At 38.8% G+C, this 20,976-nt stretch overlaps 2 protein-coding genes across 2 annotated transcripts in view; both read right to left on the reverse strand.

Annotated features, from left to right (window-relative positions):
- LOC121376803 overlaps window positions 1-10,398 on the reverse strand; it is a 79,958-nt gene extending 69,560 nt beyond the window's left edge. Inside the window, exon 1 of the mRNA XM_041504577.1 lies at window positions 10,312-10,398. Within this exon, the coding sequence (XP_041360511.1) occupies window positions 10,312-10,374 (63 nt within the window). The 5' untranslated portion in view covers window positions 10,375-10,398. The remainder of the gene's footprint in view (window positions 1-10,311) is intronic.
- A 773-nt stretch (window positions 10,399-11,171) lies between these two features.
- LOC121378063 (ice nucleation protein InaU-like) lies at window positions 11,172-13,877 on the reverse strand. Its single transcript, XM_041506163.1, has 4 exons — window positions 13,869-13,877; window positions 12,746-13,573; window positions 12,094-12,588; window positions 11,172-11,936 (listed from the first exon to the last, which is right to left on the reverse strand). The coding sequence occupies exons 1-4, from the start codon at window positions 13,875-13,877 to the stop codon at window positions 11,172-11,174; spliced, it is 2,097 nt and encodes a 698-aa protein (XP_041362097.1).
- Window positions 13,878-20,976: the final 7,099 nt, after the last annotated feature.

The raw sequence follows: 20,976 nt of genomic DNA on the forward strand, positions 1-20,976 counted from the left end.
TTATGATTATTTATTTATTTATTATTTATGATTATTTATAATATTTACACTTATAAGCGTAAGTGGCAGGCAAAACAAACAAAAAAACCTAATATTTTAAAAATAACCCCCTCAACAATTTTACCTCCCCTCCCAAAGAAAACCCCAGTAACAACAACAAATCTGCCCCCAAATAAACAATAGCCTACAAAACAAGCCCACACACCAGTACATAAGCACGACCAAAAACATTACCCAGACTAACACGCACATTTGAATTATTTTGTTTATCTATGTACATATACCAATGGCGTATGAAGGTGGCAAGGTGGGGGGGGGGGGGGGGGGGGGGGGGGTACACACACACACACACACACACACACACAGATATATTAGTGGTGCAGGAAGGTGCCAAAAAGTGTGGGGAGGGGGCTACACATTTATATACACACTATTATAAAGCAAAATTTCTGAAAAGTGGGGGACACACATCCCCCTTGCCCCCCTGCTTCCTACGCCAGTCAATATATATATACAGTCAAACCTGTCCTAGCGGCCACCTGTAATCAGCGGTCACCTGCCTTAAGCGGCCACTTTATAATTTATAATGTAAATGCACCTGTAATAAGCGATCACCTGTCTAACGTGGCCAACAGCCACCTAAATCGGATCCCAAATCGCTAAAATATCTGTATTAAGCGGCCACATTATTATACAAAAGGGATATTTTAACAACAGAGATAAGGTGAAGCAAATAACTGATCTTCACACCTTCAGGAATACTAGTACCCATTCAGTACTGACATCTCTACTGTGTATCAGTTATGAAAGTATGACTCTGCAATGCATCTAATTCCCTCTGGGCAGGCTACACTTGACATGTGTAGATTCACTTACTATGACAATACACCACATGAAGTAGGAATTAAATAATTAAATAGAAAAAGAAAACAAATTTGTTGAGAACGGTTAATTTAATACATTCCATTTGCATTTTTTCTGAAGGAGACATGTCTTAAGTTGATTTATAGTCAACTGTAAAGCATACATCCATTGATTAGCAGTACAGACGGTAAAACAAGAAACAACAACAAATGTTTTAAATACTATATATGTGGCAACCTGTAATCAGCGGTCACAAGCCTTAAGCGGCTACTTTTATCTACTCCCTTGTGTGACTGCTTAAGACAGGTTTGACTCTATATACTATGGAATGCTTAATGGTTGTGCATAATATTAATAATTGCAGGTAGACAGTCGATCGTAACTATTAGATTACATATGAAATTGTCCATTACACTATGTCCGTCTGACAATGACACCAGACTCGCTGTTCCAATTTGTTTGCGAGTCCGACAATAGAAACCTTATCGTTAGGAGAGGAAGTGAATTTCTGTATCGTTAGTTTCATTATTAATTGCTGCATAGGTCGTAGTTAATAATGCAGCTAGTGGTACAGAAAATCGCAGCTAGTAATTTAGTCAAATTAATGTACACTTCCATTCGTATACAGTGATATATACACAAACATATGCATATTACTTGCAAATATCAAACTTTATTAAGGTGCCGTTTTAACGAGTCAATCATCAATGAGCCATTTTTCTTGGTCCCCATCTCCCCAAGACGTGTTCGTAAGTATTTCTGTTAAGCACAAAACATATTGTACATTTTCTTTTCTGTAAAAGAAGGAGATCGCACACAATCTGACAAACAATAATAGTAATAGAAAACTTTATTAACGTCAAAAAATAAAAGAACAAGTCCACAATTACTTCTCAATTCAGGAATAACAAAGGGCCTTTGTTGCAAGCAACTGGAGCGTAGACGCACCGGAAATAATTTAGTGGCTAATTGGGGCTGCTTAGTGCTCTGTAAAACAAGGGCAGATAAGTATGTTTCTAATAGAGGCTATAGCCGTGATGTTACTTAAGCTATCGATACCTTCACACATTTCCTTTGCAGATCACTCTCTCCATTTTGAGATTCTAGCACAGATGTTTGCACATCCTTTACACAGGTGTCAGGTACACGCTGAATGGTGCATGTGCTAACTGATACTTTTGGAAGTCCACATTGGATATCTATATCTCTTTTTTGAGTCTCAGGCTCAGGTACGATTTGGGTTTTCTTTGTACTGGTCTGGATAGTTTGAGGTACATCTGGGGTGGTACATGTGCCAAGAAACAGTGTTCTACGTTGCGACCAAAATGTTGGCGTGGCAACTGACTGAATTTATTGTGGTCGCTGTCTGGCGACTGACTCCAAAAATGTCTAAGTATTTTGACAATGCCAATGCATTTTATTATTTTTTTAATATTATAGTGCAGTCGGAACACTTTGTTATTTACGAAGTTGTCTGATTGATCATTGTGAATCCCGTATTAATTTTCGGTACCGTTTGGAACTCATTGCTGATTTTAGTGATTTGGCGAAAACAATCCAGATACTTGGAAAAACAATCCAGATATTTCAACTGGTGTGTTATTTTAATGCAGATAACCATTTGGAATATCTCAATTGATATTGATTGCTAGATCATGTATGCAATCGTCCGACTAACCGATTGACTATGGGACATTACTGGTGGTTGCATTCGAATGAAGAACACGAGTACAAAATCAAGTAAAGGTTGCTCACCGTTCATACTATTCACATTGTAATCAAATGTGCAAAATGGAGAGTGGTTACAAAATGGAGAGTGGTTACAAAATGGAGAGTGGTTACAAAATGGAGAGTGGTTACAAAATGGAGAGTGGTTACAAAATGGAGAGTGGTTACAAAATGGAGAGTGGTTACAAAATGGAGAGTGGTTACAAAATGGAGAGTGGTTACAAAATGGAGAGTGGTTACAAAATGGAGAGTGGTTACAAAATGGAGAGTGGTTACAAAATGGAGAGTGGTTACAAAATGGGTATTTCAACAACTACGTAACGCTATATGGTGGACCATGGGATGTGTTACAAACATTATGGGGGAGGGGAGGGGTTGTTTGTCAAGATTTGCTTACCGGCAATGTCTTTAAAACAATGTGATTTTTTTTAAAGCATAAACTAAATACCGGCAGCCATACATGGCTAAATTTTCTATTAGATGATCATTTAATCAATTATTTATTTCAAATAATAAATTCAAAAGAAACAAACAAGCAAACAAATGCAAAGCGAATAATGTTGGTTAAATTGCGTAATTGTGACAGTGAAAAGAGGAGGGGATAACAAGGGTGTTACATAATTTTAAAAGGGAACGTTGTCTTAATGTCAGGAGCAGGAGGTAAAAAAAAAAGCCAAAGTTTCCGCAATGTAATTATTGAACGGACATTTGCAAGTGTTGCGTTTGATCTGCTAACACATTACGCATGTTGCTACACTCGTTCAAATCGAATGCAAGCCCATTTAGCGGTATGTTCTTTCTTGCTGCGCAGATGCATACGTTGTTTCCGCCCAGCATGGAGTAGCATGTCAAAAACTTTCAAAGCGGCAAAATGTTGAAATATTACAATTCTTTAGGTAAACGATAATCTAAAACTTCAATCACAAATCAAGAACACGAGACAGGTGAGGCTAGTACTGAAAAATCAAATGAAGGCCAATCTGATAATTCTGCAGCTGAAACCGAAACAGGGCCAGCCAAAACACATTGACAATTTAATGAAACTTAGCTCTCGCAGTTTCCGTGGCTTCAGCATAACGATGATACTGATACAATGCACTGTACATATTGTAGAACAGATTTTGTTGATGGTACTCGAAACTTCAAACGAGAGACCTTAGTTGCTCACAGCCGAAGCAAAAAACATCAACAGTGTTGAGATGTCGTTTTGGGGACTGTCAGGAAACCTGTCAATGTAGCAGAGACACCCATATATCAAAGTTTGCAGAACCTGTCCCTCACAAAATAGTGATAAGTTAGAAAAAGAACTTAAAATAAAATTTAACACTGCCTATGTTATAGCAAAAGAAAAAGAAATTCATAAAAATGCAACACCTATTATTACTGCAGAAGAAAAATGGCCTGGATATCAATCCCACATACGACAACGATGTACGCTGTGCAGAAATGGTGTCTGTGATAGCTGTCTTAAGGATGAGACTGGTGAGGCAGTTCGTAGAACAAACTATATTTCTATGATGATAGATGGGGACACTGACACTTCTGTAACCGAATATGAAGTAATATATGGCAGACTTCTGGAAAATGGTCTGCCTATAAACAAAATTGTTGGTATGCAAGCCGTTGAACATGCACATGCCAATGGTGTACTAGATGCCATGAACAAGGCATTTCACAAGCAAGGGGTTCATACTTACAAGGACAAATTGGTAGGGTTTTGTGCTGATGGAGCATCTGTAAATTTTGGTGAACGAAATGGTGTTGTGGCAAAACTAAGGGCTGATGTACCAACACTGATTGATGTGCACTGTATGGCACATAGGTTAGAACTGGCACTGTTAAAAGTTCCAAACCAATGTCCCATGGTGCAGAAAGTTAATGATGCAATGCACTGGATATGGAAAACCTACCACTTCAGTCCAGAATAGAAGAGAATTGAAGGTAATGAAAACCAACTGCAATCAAGAGCTCAATGTGGTCATTGCTGAATTAAACAAGCGATTTGGAACTCTGTTAATCAATAACAAGAATGCTGATATTACTCAAGTAGTAGACAGTTTCTCAATCTTCCACCATGAGAAATGGCCATTGTCAACAACACAGAACTGATGACATATGGTAATAAGGAATTGCACTGTCTGACCAAATGGTTTCACTCCAAGTTGCAGGATGCAGGATGCAAGATTGATGCTTTGGATGCAGAATGGCGCCATTTGAAATCGCTGATCAGTAATGTGTTTCCAGATAAAAACTATCTAAATCTGTGGCAGATTATGCTCACAAAGGAGCCATACAAGTCAGACTTTGTGAACATTCTTCATCTTGTGAAAATAATGTTGGTGCTGCCAATCAGTTCAGCTGAATGTGAGAGATCATTCTCTGTACAAAAGCGCATCAAAAGTGATACGAAAAACCGCTTGACTGTGGATAGGGTATCAGAGTTGATTTTGATCAGTTCAGAGGGGCCAGATCTAGCGTCCTTTGATCCGTCAACAGCAGTCAAGAAGTGGCTAGTGTCTGGCAACAGGAGACCTACATTTAAATAATGGGACCACAGCTGAAGACGATTCAAACTGAAGGACTAATTAAATCTGCAGTCTCCAGTAGTTAACATTTAAAATTTTAGAATAAATATTTTACTGCCAAATTTATTAATGTATTTAAAGTCGGTTACAATTTACATACTTGTACATTACAAAGCTGTTTGCTAAAATGTTCACGGAACTTGTGAGTTATATCTATAGGCAACTGATATGTTTATAGCAAAAAAACCCACAAGTTTATTAAAACTGCATGTAGATATGTTTGTCTTTGCGTTAGTAAAATATATTAGAATATGGGGAAGAGAGACTGCAGCTTTAACCATTATAGTGACAAAAATGTGGTGGACATATGACTGCATGTAATTTGGTTTTCTTTAATAACTTGAATTCTTGTTTAGGGCTGTTTCAGAATAGATCAAATGTGGGGAGGCACAAAATAGTATTTTATTTAAATGGTAGGATACGTAGGAAAACAAACAGCAGTCATATGAGATATAAAATAATAATTACAATCCATCCCACGTCCCTCATGCGATCAATTCTGAAATGGTCCTCATTTCAAATTCATGATTGAGTAAAATTCATTGTTTCAAATTATTTATTTAATCCAGCAGCATAAGTCATGTATAATGTTTAGATGGTTACGACACATGCATAAATGATACAAAAAGAGTAGTGTGGTTAGTAACATTTTAAGGTTGGCTAGTAAACTTTTTTTGTCCACTAGCCAAAGAAGAGTAAGGTATAAAAATGAGCGTAGAACACTGACAGATATTCTTGAAAATTGATACTGCACTTCTTTATTTCTTTTCTTAGTTGTAGGCTCTGGTCTAGGTTGTCTTTCCTTTGCATGGGCAGCTAGAGGTTTAGCAGTTTGCAACTGTTTTGTTTGGTCTGGCTCTGTAATTTATTCTGTGGTAACAGCACTTGTTGTTTTAGCTGGCTAATCTCTTCCCTCAAAGCACTTGTAAGCATGGTATCACTCTCAGTGAAGTTTGGGCCTGGGTATACTTCAGACAAGCTGCTGGCTAATTTCTTCCCTCAAAGCACTTGTAAGCATGGTATTACTCTCAGTGACGTTTGGGCCTGGGTATACGTCAGACAAGCTGCTGGCTAATCTCTTCCCTCAAAGCACTTGTAAGCATGGTACCACTCTCAGTGAAGTTTGGGCCTGGGTATACTTCAGACAAGCTGCTGGCTAATCTCTTCCCTCAAAGCACTTGTAAGCATGGTATTACTCTCAGTGAAGTTTGGACCTGGGTATACTTCAGACAAGCTGCTGGCTAATCTCTTCCCTCAAAGCACTTGTAAGCATGGTATTACTCTCAGTGAAGTTTGGACCTGGGTATACTTCAGACAAGCTGCTGGCTAATCTCTTCCCTCAAAGCACTTGTAAGCATGGTATCACTCTCTGTGAAGTTTGGGCCTGGGTATACTTCAGACAAGCTGCTGGTACCAGCAACACTAATTACCTCATCACTGCTAGAGGGGCTTCATCCTTGGTTTATGCTAGATAATTCACAGATGACTGGAACCTCACTGTTTGTGGAATTTGATGTTTGGTCATCTCCAGAAATGTCATGGATCATTATGTAGCTGGGGACTTGTTTTTAGCTAGCTGGATGGGTATTGAACAGTCAAATGGTCGAGTGTTAATTACATCTTCACTGCAAACCGATTAAAGTTGTCAACAAAAACATTCGCACATTCCTTGTATCCCATGCCTTGTACATGAATTTTACATGTTGCTCCATAAATAGTAACAATTTTGTGTGGTTTATCCTTAGATTTGTAAATCTGTCCATTTTGTACATTTCCCCCAATAAGATTTAGATTGATATCCAGATACGTTTGTATTGCCTCCATCTTGTGGATATCATGCACATTGATGGTGAGCAGTTGTCAAAACGGAAAATGAAAACATGTCACTTTTCCCCCAACCTGGATGTCTTCTTTATCAATAGTTTAGGTGAATAAGTTTAAATGGACCCTATTTCAGCGTAAGAAGATATTTATAACTTTTTTATTTTAGTCTCAGTAGGATCAAATATCACAAGGAATCTCTAACACCTTAGATAACACTTATTTATACAATCCAATCTGCTAATAATGTCCTTTCCCTGCATGCCCACAATAAAATATAATGTCCCATTACTCCAGTATTACAAATTTCACTTTTACTGTTTTAGTCCTGATCAGAGGAGCTAATAGATCGGCATCACTATCTGCAGAATATTCCTCTTCTCCCGTTTCATCATTAGATTCCTCCACTTCTGTTGCATCTCTCTCCAGCACATCAATTAGTTTGTGTGGTAAGATCATTTCATCTTCACACCAGAGTGATTCTCCATTCTCTTTCCATCCATGTCCTTTCCAGGGTTTGGGAATCTCAAATATGGCAACATTTGCCATTTTCCATATTCTTGTCTGATAATTTGATTGAGCAACATGTTCTCTCAAGCACGTCCTACTCGGAGGCAATCTAGTCAGGTCAATGGTAGTGTCAATTGAAATATCCCCGTCACACTGGAGCATCAAGTGCCACACCTCATCTACTCTCCAACTTTGATTTTCCATACAGTGCACAGGTGAATTTTTCACACCCGACCAGAAGATCGTCATCCACATTCCAGTCATCTCTCAAAGGTAGGGTCAACTCCAACAAGAGCCTTATGTGTTGGAAAGATGCATACCCGGACCACCAACACATACTGACACTTTAAAGGTAGGGTCAACTCAAACAAGAGCCTTATGTGTTGGAAAGATGCATACCCGGACCACCAACACATACTGACACTTTAACAAATGAAAAACTGCGTAATTTTAGAGTTAATAAAAAAACATGATTATTCCTGCTAACTGGGGGCAGCCATTTTGTTTAATTTTTGTCAGCTCCGTCCATCTTCTCTATATGCACAGTGTAAACAAACGTCCTAATTTATGACAAGGCGCTTCTCTGTCATCAACCTGACTTGTAAAACAACATAAATGACTTGATAGTATAATAAACTATTTAACTAAATATATTTCAGGTTACATCAATAGAATGAAATGGAATTATAGTATTTTTCTTTTAAAAAAAAAAGAAAAAAAAAGAAGCATACTATTAGGCCTATTGGTAGGGCACGTTCGAGCAAAAACTACCACTCACGATACCCAAGTGATACTTTTCTTTTCTTTGGGACGACGTAATTGGTCAGTTTTGTGAGTTTAGATGGAAAAGTCTACTTAATCAAGGGTTTTACAGAATTACTTACAGTAATAAAGCAGGGCGGTTGGTAATGTCCACTACGATTTGAGGTGTATCTGTGCTGTTATCACAATACCCTGTGATCTTCATAAAAGAGGCATGTCTTTTTAGTGTGTCTAGACACAGTGTCTGGGGACCGTCTGAATATACACCTGCCAATTAGGAACCACAGAAAGGCCACGGAAAGAAAAGACCAATTAACCAAGAAAATACTCTGATTATTGTTTCAGTACGTGGGTTAATTTATGTACGAAACATAATACAGTTATTTCAAGACTGACAATGGTGGTTTATTTTGTATTGAAAAATAATATATAATTGGTGCTGACTTACTAGGATGGTTATAATTACAGAACATTGCAATGCATCTGCAAAAATCAGGTATGTTTTGTTTCTTCATTTCAAAGACTAATTCCTGACGTGACATGTTAGGTATTACGTAACCACTAGCTCGCCAGAGGGCGTCTTCACTGGGATGGTACAAAATGGCTGCGCCCATTATATATAATAGCCGTCACATTTAACCATTTTATTAATTAACTAAACTATTATACTTGTTGATATTAAGCAATAATGTGCATTATATATTGTTGAATATGCATACCAGGCCAAATGCCTTAATTGTCCCCTCCTTCAAGTGATTCAGGACATCACAGTGTGCAGGAGATTTCAGTAACAACTTGAGAGGTTTAATATTTCCAATACCTCTGAAAGAGCTGACCGAATCACAACTGGTGAATGCATGTAGCATCAGCATCACCTCACACATTTGCTCTGTGTAGTGTCCAGAGAGATTTGTAATGTTAATAAGGTGCTTCTTGTTGCCATGACCTGTATTGAAGAGGATAGTAATGTCTATTTCCTTGGCATGATAGAACAAGATCCAGAATATGTCACTGTCTGGACTCCTGACCATTATGTTGGACTCTTGGCTCATATCATGATCATCCAGTTGAGTCAAATAATGTGATATAGGCTTTAGAAAGAAAGAAATGTGTTATTTAATGATGCACTAGACACAGTTTTATGTACGAGATGAGAAAGGGAACCCACTGATGCCACTCCATGGGCTACACTTTTCAGTTAGCAGCAAGGAATCATCAAGCACCATCGTACAGATGGGATAGTACATATCACAGCTTTTGTTACACTGTCTGGAATAAGAAATAGCATAATAGGCCCAATGACAAGGATTGATGCTAAATTGATCATACATCAGCCCAATATCAGTAAAATCAGTAGCAGTCCTGAGTTTGCTAAAACTTTTGAGATGTTATCGACTAACAGAGACTTTTTAACGACTGTATAGTTTTCTGCATAAAATATTAGTGGCTGTATATTGAATGTGATTCTGATCATTCTAGTATTTGTACAATAGGTTAAATTTAATTTTATTTCCTACAATATTCTGATCGTTCTAGTATTTGTAATAGGTTAAATTTAATTTTATTTCCCAAAATAAATTTTTTCGTGAGTAAAAAATTATTTGAAAACAAAATCCAGTTTGGGCTTCTTAAAAATATTAAGATGACCAGAAACACGTTGAATATACAGCCACTGATATTCTAAACAAGAAAATATATTTAATATGCAAATTTTTAGACATTAAACGATTTTATTAATCGGAAACATCTTACAATGCAGGAAACTCAAGACAGTCCCTTTAATTAAATCCAATAGTTTGAGATGGTGTTTATTAGTCATAAAATAATAATATGGAAAAGCTGGTACAATAATTTCTGCTTACATTTGTTTTCTGTTTGTTTTCTTCAGTTGTAGTATGTGTTTCTGTTTTTACTACTCTTGTGGGAGTTGTACTGATTTTACGAAACTCATGTCAAGATTCATGTATTATCCTCACTTGAGCTGGCAATAGTTTCATAAAATCAGTACGACACACAAGCTTGAATAATGATTTCTATTTACCTTTCTTTTCTTTTCTGCAGCTGTAGTATTTGCTTCTGTTTTTACTGTCTCAAGCATATCCATAATACCCAATGATTTTTGAAGAAAATCTGAAAAGAAATAACACATTATTCAGGCATCAAAATAATTTAACAACGGGTGTCCAGATGTAAAACAGTCAGGAATGATACGCCATCCTCTACAAAACCTTATTAAATAAAAACTACACAACCAAAAAGTAGACCATTTGTCTGTTAAAATAGAAAATACACATACATGTCCAGTATGGTATGTTCTAAAGCTATGATATTTTGCAGCCGCTGAAGTTGCAAAGAGTGATTCCAACTTAAAACCAGATGAAGATAAAAATGCTAACAACAGATCACAAATACATGACATAACGATACTTGTCCAGTGACTTCAATCTAACTGCTCAATATAGCTTTTGCAGAAATAACTCTCCAACACTTGCTATATCATTGTGAGTGCTGTCAGACTGAGAAAAGACAGTCCCAGTTGTCACCATCATCAACCTCTGCAAGAACCTTCTTCCCTTGATTGTAGAGGGTAGACACAGTATCGCACCCTGTGATTGCATGTACAAAGATCAGGTGTTGTTTGACATTGCAAAAAGCTGCTTGAATTTCATCAATACAGCAAACTTGCAATGGGGTGTGCCCAGAAAGCATATAGATATCCATGTTAGGAGGTGGCTTGTGCAACTATCATCACCAGCAAACCAGTGTCAGTCGCCACAACAACAGGCAAATTTTGTGTTTGGGCAGTATCCACGGCAGTTGATGCAATCAACCAGTCAGCATCTGTGATGCTATGCTTCACAGTCAGACCTACTCCCTCAAAATTTCCAATCAACTTATTAATTAAGTGATCTTTATTTTTGCCATTTCCCAAAATTCCTTTTTAGATGTTGTGGTTGTCATTTCCAAATCAAAAACTACATCAGCTGATGTGTTCTGCTGTGCTCGTCGCTGTTGTTCAGCAGATTTTACTGAGGTTCCACTGCCATATCCACGAAACAGTAAGACAGAGTCTGGCCCATAGCGTTCAGGAACATACGATACATAATGGTCACAGGCTATATCAGCTGATGTGTTCTGCTGTGCTCGTCGCTGTTGTTCAGCAGATTTTATTGAGGTTCCACTGCCATATCCATCAAACAGTAAGACAGAGTCTGGCCCATAGCGTTCAGGAACATATGATACATAGAGGTCACTGCCATATCCATCAAACAGTAAGACAGAGTCTGGCCCATAGCGTTCAAGAACATATGATACATAGTGGTCACTGCCATATCCATCAAACAGTAAGACAGAGTCTGGCCCATAGCGTTCAGGAACATATGATACATAGAGGTCACTGCCATATCCATCAAACAGTAAGACAGAGTCTGGCCCATAGCGTTCAGGAACATATGATACATAGTGGTCACTGCCATATCCATCAAACAGTAAGACAGAGTCTGGCCCATAGCATTCAGGAACATATGATACATAGTGGTCACTGCCATATCCATCAAACAGTAAGACAGAGTCTGGCCCATAGCGTTCAAGAACATATGATACATAGTGGTCACTGCCATATCCATCAAACAGTAAGACAGAGTCTGGCCCATAGCGTTCAGGAACCTATGATACATAGTGGTCACAGACTAGATCAGCTGATGTGTTCTGCTGTGCTCGTCGCTGTTGTTCAGCAGATTTTATTGACGTTCCACTGCCATATCCATCAAACAGTAAGACAGAGTCTGGCCCATAGCGTTCAGGAACATGGAACATATGATACATAGTGGTCACTGCCATATCCATCAAACAGTAAGACAGAGTCTGACCCATAGCGTTCAAGAACATATGATACATAGTGGTCACTGCCATATCCATCAAACAGTAAGACAGAGTCTGGCCCATAGCGTTCAGGAACATATGATACATAGTGGTCACTGCCATATCCATCAAACAGTAAGACAGAGTCTGGCCCATAGCATTCAAGAACATATGATACATAGTGGTCACTGCCATATCCATCAAACAGTAAGACAGAGTCTGGCCCATAGCGTTCAGGAACATATGATACATAGAGGTCACTGCCATATCCATCAAACAGTAAGACAGAGTCTGGCCCATAGCGTTCAGGAACATATGATACATAGTGGTCACTGCCATATCCATCAAACAGTAAGACAGAGTCTGGCCCATAGCGTTCAAGAACATATGATACATAGTGGTCACTGCCATATCCATCAAACAGTAAGACAGAGTCTGGCCCATAGCGTTCAGGAACCTATGATACATAGTGGTCACAGACTATATCAGCTGATGTGTTCTGCTGTGCTCGTCGCTGTTGTTCAGCAGATTTTATTGAGGGTCCACTGCCATATCCATCAAACAGTAAGACAGAGTCTGGCCCATAGCGTTCAGGAACATGGAACATATGATACATAGTGGTCACTGCCATATCCATCAAACAGTAAGACAGAGTCTGGCCCATAGCGTTCAAGAACATATGATACATAGTGGTCACTGCCATATCCATCAAACAGTAAGACAGAGTCTGGCCCATAGCGTTCAGGAACATATGATACATAATGGTCACAGACTATATCAGCTGATGTGTTCTGCTGTGCTCGTCGCTGTTGTTCAGCAGATTTTATTGAGGTTCCACTGCCATATCCATCAAACAGTAAGACAGAGTCTGGCCCATAGCGTTCAGGAACATATGATACATAGTGGTCACAGACTATATCAGTTGATGTGTTCTGCTGTGCTCGTCGCTGTTGTTCAGCAGATTTTATTGAGGTTCCACTGCCATATCCATCAAACAGTAAGACAGAGTCTGGCCCATAGCGTTCAGGAACATATGATACATAGTGGTCACTGCCATATCCATCAAACAGTAAGACAGAGTCTGGCCCATAGCGTTCAGGAACATATGATACATAGTGGTCACAGACTATATCAGCTGATGTGTTCTGCTGTGCTCGTCGCTGTTGTTCAGCAGATTTTATTGAGGTTCCACTGCCATATCCATCAAACAGTAAGACAGAGTCTGGCCCATAGCGTTCAGGAACATATGATACATAGTGGTCACAGACTATATCAGTTGATGTGTTCTGCTGTGCTCGTCGCTGTTGTTCAGCAGATTTTATTGAGGTTCCACTGCCATATCCATCAAACAGTAAGACAGAGTCTGGCCCATAGCGTTCAGGAACATATGATACATAGTGGTCACAGACTATATCAGTTGATGTGTTCTGCTGTGCTCGTCGCTGTTGTTCAGCAGATTTTATTGAAGTTCCACTGCCATATCCATCAAACAGTAAGAGAGAAAGAAAGAAAGAATGTTTTATATAACGACACACTGAAGACATTTTATTTATGGTTGTGTGGCATGTGATATTTTAGTAATATTAAGTGTGTATAGTTTGCTATTTTGTTTTAGGTATTTGTCAGATATAGTTGTCTGCCAAATAGTATTTATTTTAACAGTTTTCTTAGTCAGGTATCCTTTATGTGATTGGATAATAGCACTGCATGCTTTTCATGATCACAAATCACACTGACAGCAGACATGTTGGACCTGAGATTCTGACAGGACAGATTACATTTACAGGTACAAATTAGTTTAATAGTTTTAGTTAAACATTATTAAAACAACAAATATAATATAATATAGTTACGTAGAAATTAATCATTACAGCTAAATGGTGTTTAAATTATTTTGATAATTTAATTATTATTGTGTGAAGTTTTGTGAGTAACTATAACTCATTGTTAAATGTTTAAATAGTTTCTAAAAGTAATCTTAACAATATATAATATTAATTATTTCGCTTAAAGATTGTATTTTAAGCTTAGGTTTGTATTTTAGGCATTTATCCATTTTTAATATTTCTAGTAATATTTATTACTGTATGCCGATGGGTGTATGCGGTGCGAATGTTTTATGTTTTGTTTGTCTGTAATGAGGTAATGCTTAATAACTCATATTAGGTATTTAGTTGTATTTATATCAATGGGTGTATGCGGTGTGAATGTTTTATGTTTTGTTTGTAATGAGGTAATGCTTAATAACTCATATTAGGTATTTAGTTGTATTTATATCAATGGGTGTATGCGGTGTGAATGTTTTATGTTTTGTTTGTAATGAGGTAATGCTTAATAACTCATATTAGGTATTTAGTTGTATTTATATCAATGGGTGTATGCGGTGTGAATGTTTTATGTTTTGTTTGTAATGAGGTAATGCTTAATAACTCATATTAGGTATTTAGTTATATTTATATCAATGGGTGTATGCGGTGTGAATGTTTTATGTTTTGTTTGTAATGAGGTAATGCTTAATAACTCATATTAGGTATTTAGTTCTATTTATATCAATGGGTGTATGCGGTGTGAATGTTTTATGTTTTGTTTGTAATGAGGTAATGCTTAATAACTCATATTAGGTATTTAGTTATATTTATATCAATGGGTGTATGCGGTGTGAATGTTTTATGTTTTGTTTGTAATGAGGTAATGCTTAATAACTCATATTAGGTATTTAGTTATATTTATATCAATGGGTGTATGCGGTGTGAATGTTTTATGTTTTGTTTGTAATGAGGTAATGCTTAATAACTCATATTAGGTATTTAGTTATATTTTATTATATCAATGGGTGTATGCGGTGTGAATGTTTTATGTTTTGTTTGTAATGAGGTAATGCTTAATAACTCATATTAGGTATTTAGTTATATTTTATTATATCAATGGGTGTATGCGGTGTGAATGTTTTATGTTTTGTTTGTAATGAGGTAATGCTTAATAACTCATATTAGGTATTTAGTTATATTTTATTATATCAATGGGTGTATGCGGTGTGAATGTTTTATGTTTTGTCTGTAATGAGGTAATGCTTAATAACTCATATTAGGTATTTAGTTATATTTATATCAATGGGTGTATGCGGTGTGAATGTTTTATGTTTTGTTTGTAATGAGGTAATGCTTAATAACTCATATTAGGTATTTAGTTATATTTATATCAATGGGTGTATGCGGTGTGAATGTTTTATGTTTTGTCTGTAATGAGGTAATGCTTAATAACTCATATTAGGTATTTAGTTATATTTATATCAATGGGTGTATGCGGTGTGAATGTTTTATGTTTTGTCTGTAATGAGGTAATGCTTAATAACTCATATTAGGTATTTAGTTATATTTATATCAATGGGTGTATGCGGTGTGAATGTTTTATGTTTTGTCTGTAATGAGGTAATGCTTAATAACTCATATTAGGTATTTAGTTATATTTATATCAATGGGTGTATGCGGTGTGAATGTTTTATGTTTTGTTTGTAATGAGGTAATGCTTAATAACTCATATTAGGTATTTAGTTATATTTTATTATTCCCCAGGTTTTGACAGTAGTGCCAACTCACTTGTGAACCATTGTCGTGCGCCCGTGTACCACATACAGGGTATGGAATAGTGATGTATTTATTGTCAAACATGAATTAAAAACGTTATTAATATTTAATGTCATTATATTGTAATTGTAATATTTAAGAGAGTAAAGTATTTATTTTCTCACAACATATTCACTTGTAATTTATTTACATCTAATTAGGGTAATATATTTATTTCATGCTAACCATTTACTTTAGTGGTTATCTCCCCTTGAAATAGTATTTTATCAACCATGAATTAAACCAACTTAACCTAACAGTAGTATTCGAATGGGTCCCAGCTCATGTAGGAATAATTGGTAACGAAGTAGCCAACTATGGAGCAAAAACAGCACTCTCAATCACCAGTACAATTACTGCACTACCACTAGGAATAACAGAGCTAATGTCAAAAGCAAAAATACACTACATAAATCAATGGCAAGCAAACTGGGACCTTACAAATAATACATGGCACTACAACATCAAGCCACTAGTCAACTCAATAAGACCTAAATACAAAAACACCTTTGTGGATAAACTAATCACTAAAGTACGCCTAGGTAAATCTTCACAACTCAACAGCTGCTCATTTACCAAACTAAACCCAGAATGTGATTGTGGCACCCGGGAAGATATGAAACACTATCTCCTGGATTGCACGCTACATACTACACAAAGAAAACTAATGATAGAGTCAATAACCGAAGCCAACCATAATAAACAAATAACGCCTAACTTCCTACTAAACCCGGATAAACATCTAAAACATAAAACCTTCAAAGCAGTTTATCTATTCGTCCAGTCCACCAAACCAAAACTATAAAATAAACCAATAATAGGCACTCATAACCATTCACTAGTACGCCCCTAAGAAGGAACTGCTACCAATTCGAACTCTACTCGATGCTTTCCAACCTAGGGGCCAAAGGTGAATAGGTGAAATAAGAACCAATACAGTGTTAATAGATTATTCATAAGGATTGTTCAAAACCACTCGCTTGTAAGCCCTTACATAAGAGCTGCAACCAATTTGGAACTCGGACCCGATGCACTCTACTGCAAGTGGCCAAAGGTGGGGAGGTAGCAAACTTCCGAATAGATTAATGTACATATACTATGTTATGATTTTATTCTAAAATCGTGTTTGGCAAATTGGTCCAGTCCACCAAACCAAAACTATAAAATAAACCAATAATAGGCACTCGTAACCATTCACTAGAACACCCCTAAGAAGGAACTGCTACCAATTCGAACTCCACTCGATGCTTTCCAACCTAGGGGCCAAAGGTGAATAGGTGAAATAAGAACCAATACAGTGTTAACAGATTATTCATAGGGATTGTTCAAAACCACTCGCTTGTAAGCCCTTACATAAAAGCTGCAACCAATTTGGAACTCGGACCCGATGCACTCTACTGCAAGTGGCCAAAGGTGGGGAGGTAGCGAACTTCCGAATAGATGAATGTAAATATACTATGATATGATTTTACTCTAAAAAATCGAGTTTTGGCAAATTGGTACATAGCACTCCCAAATGAGATCGCAGCAAACCAATTGAATAAGGTGCTAACCATCCAACCAAAGCCAATATATCAAACAGGATAGGATCACTAATTATCAACCTCTCTTTTTACAGCTTGCCTAATGGTCCAAGCCAGCCAACCACGACCCAGAATAACCACATGTATATATCGCACATTTCATGTAATCGCACCATGCACTTTATTAATGATGAATAAAACTAGCAGACACGGTAAGTCACTTAGGGCACAGAAGGACAACTGGAAAACAGAAAACAGAAGATTGACCAAGTAAGACCAATATAGTATAAGGGCGCAAGCCCAACAAACCCCCTAGTATACAGTTACCAATATAGATATAATTTATTTCATTAATTTTTTGCGGGGGGCGGGAAACAAAATTAATAGTACGCTGGAGTGGCTGACAGTTATGTTATGTGACTATTCATTACTAATAAGCTAACTATCTTTCTCTCCTTTCTCTCTCTCTTTCATTGATTGGTAAAATAAATATGTTAAGCACTAGGCTTTTTTAACCAATACATACACTACAAGGGCTCGCCCTTCAAATTAGATATTTAGAATAGACTAATTCCCCCCCCCCCCCCCCCCGCCATTGGAGTCAGTGACGCGTCAATGGTATTCTAATGGCTGGGTGAGATCAGTAGGTCAAGGTTTTTTGGTAAAATGCGTGCTGCCGCATCGTAAGTCTGACGAGGTTCTGCGGATGTATGCTTAGGGGTGCCGTACAACCCGCTCTTTTGGGGATTGGCAGATAAACAAACAAACAAACAACCCAAAAACCTGCAGGCTCATGCCATGTAGTGAAATTTCCACCACCTCCAGTTGTACTTTTTTCTATCCCACATGACCACACCACGTATGATTGCGTGTTATAATCTATGGGGAAAACAAACACCAGCATACCCAGTCCTAAATAAAAGTGGTATATATGCTGCACTTTCCTTGCTCTTGCAGGGATACGTGTGCATATGCTGCTAATCAGGCAATTGAAGATGTGCTCTAGCTGCCAGTATAAAGTTAGTCACTGTCTGATTTTATCCATTCCACTATCTTGTCCTTTGAATACAACAAACCTGTACCTATTTGTCAAATTGCAGCCTCAAAAATTTCCATGACCGATAATATCCTCTACAGTTTTGTTTGGTAAGGTGCAAATCTGATTCCCACAAATACATCTCTCCCAAGTCTGCCAACCAACAACTTCACACATTTTTGCCCTAACTTCCCCAGGAGAGTTTAGTGTATGTTGGTAAGTGTCAGGTGTTTTTTGTGTCGGGGGGGGCGGGAAGCGGAAGGAATAGATATAGGCGGGGGGTTTTGGGGCGGTGGGTCTGGTTGGGTGGCGTGTCTACGGAGGGATGTGGTTGTCGGGTGTTGTACGTTGTGTGGGGCCTGGGTTGGTACTGAATTTGTTAGGGGGGGGGTTTCTATGACTAGCGGGCGCGGCCTGCGCTCTGTGTCGTGGCATGAGGGGGAAAGAAAGAGGGGAAGCACGAGGCGGGTGGGTAGCCTAGGACAGCCACACAAGGGTGTGGAGGTCGGTGTCTCTGCTGGGCAAGGAATATGGTTGTAGGGGAATTAGGATCTGAATGGTCTCTCTCCCCCGCGCCCCCGGTGGTGGGCCCCGGTGTTGGGGGGAACAGAAACGAGTGGCCACCGGTCATCAGTCGTACTAGCAAGTGGGGTGGGCTGGGTGTCCATGTGTTGTTGGGCGGGTGGCCGCCCCCCACGATGGTTGTGGTTGGAAGGGCCGTTAGGGGCTCCGGGTGCGCGTATATGAAGTGGTGTGTGTTTACGTTGGTGTCGGTGGTTGTGACTTCAGCAGAAGCGTATGGGAACTGGGGGGACGAGTGTAGAGAAGGTTCGTATGGGGGGTGGTCATACTCTGACAAGGGGTTGGTTGTTTTCTTGGCTAGGTGGGTGCGGGTGACTATCGAGAACAAACCAACAGAGCGCGCACACCCCAACAAAGCCCGGCCGCCAGGCGACACAAGGCCACGCCCGGGCAGCCAAGACCAAAGCAGCCGGAGCGACCCGACACACCCGAGAAACACCAGCACAGAAGGGCAAAAACGAGCGACGCGCGACGCCGAACTACGACAACGCAGGCAAAAACCAGACTACCAATCAGGGGACCGGGCGACCGGACAAAGCAAAGTGGGCCCAAAAGGACTCACCAAACGGCGCACCATGTGTGTTTTTTCACTTTTTTTTATTTTGTTGTGTGGTGAGTTGTGTGTTTGATAATTTGTTTTCTCTATCTACGTTTTTTTTTGACACACATTGATGTTCTTTCCTTCTTAATTTCTTTGTATGTTTTGTTGGTGTCATCTCTTGCGTTGCTTTTTGCTGTTTTTTTCTTGTTTTTTTTTGTTGTGTTGTGTCGGGGGTTTTTTGCCGTTTTTTTATTTGCTTCTTTTTTTTCATTTCTTGGTGTTCTGCTTGTCCTGGTGGTTTGGGTGTTCTTCCTGCTCTTTCTCTTTCCCCCTCGCGTGTCGCGGGCCCGTTGGCAGGACAAGCCTGCCATGTCTCTCGCTGGGGCTCCAGGTCATCGTGTTGGGTCACTACATCTCTGGTGTTCTGTCGGGGTTTTCGATGCTTTTTTTGGTAACTTTTCCGTGAATCACCTTTGGTGACCGTTCTCAGTGAGGGGGAACCACAAAATGAACGAGGGATTGAAGAGGTGAGAGATGAGGGGAGGATGGGGTTGCTTGTTTTGTAGGGTATCGTGGATGATGAAGGGGAAAAGATTGAGAATCAACGTATACGAATGGGGTATTATAAGACTGTGTATTTTTACTCTGGCAGGCAGGTGTTTTCAGACACATGTATTCTCCCACGAAGTAAAAAGGTTGCCAAACGAGATCGGTTGTGGGTTGGTCAAGACTGGACCCCCTGTACAGGTATATGCCAACATATGAGGGACACATCTTTTTGTTTAAATGTTTCATTTACACTATTTTCCGCTTCTTCTTTTCCCCTTACTTTTTGTTTGGCTTCGATCTTTATCTTGTTTGGCGTTATCATGACTTTTTTTTTGTTTGTTTTTTTCACCTTGTTTTTCTTTTTTTTTCTTTTTCCTTTTTTTTTGTGTTGTTTTCTGTTTCTATGGTCTGGCGTTTTATTATCTTTGTTTATTTTTCTTCGCCAGTGTTTGTTTTACTATTAGGTTTTTCGGTCCCTTGTTTTCTTTCTTTTTTTTGTTCTTTGTAGTGGGGGCTTTTTTTTGGATTTTTTTTTCGTGTGGGTTGTGTATTCATTTTTTTTATTTTTTGTTTGTTTGGTCTTATCGTGTGTTTGTGGCTCTCGATTCTATTGTTGGTTTTTAAGTGTGGTCTTGTGGGGTGGGCACGCATCAGGTATTGACAGAAATGATTCGGGTGTGGGTGGGGTTGGTGGGGTGGGGTGCTTCCGGCTATGATGTGGCGGCGGTGTGGCAGAGGGCTGTTATGTGCTGTTGTGGTTTTTTGGGTGTTGGGGCAATATCGGCTTGGAAATGCTGGAGTTCCCGTTTGGGTCGCTCGTCGTTAGTTCTGCGTAGTCGCGTGTCTAGTCTTACAGTGGTTGTTCTGTCGCGGGTGTTGGGCTTTGTTTTGTTCTGGTAAGCGGGTGGCCAGCCGCAACACGAGGTTAGTTTAGAGTGGTGTGTGAGGTGTGGGTTGTGGTATGTGGTGTGGAGAGAGATAGACTTATGAG

The sequence above is a fragment of the Gigantopelta aegis genome, chromosome 7 (genome assembly GCF_016097555.1).
Source record: "Gigantopelta aegis isolate Gae_Host chromosome 7, Gae_host_genome, whole genome shotgun sequence".
NCBI lineage: Eukaryota > Metazoa > Mollusca > Gastropoda > Neomphalida > Peltospiridae > Gigantopelta > Gigantopelta aegis.

Excerpts from the sequence above, each read along its gene's own strand:
- LOC121378063 (XM_041506163.1), bottom strand. Across the intron at positions 12,589-12,745 it reads GATATGGCAGTGACCACTAT|GTTCCTGAACGCTATGGGCC; the intron begins GTATCATATGTT and ends TATGTATCATAG. Across the intron at positions 11,937-12,093 it reads GATATGGCAGTGACCACTAT|GTTCCTGAACGCTATGGGCC; the intron begins GTATCATATGTT and ends TATGTATCATAG.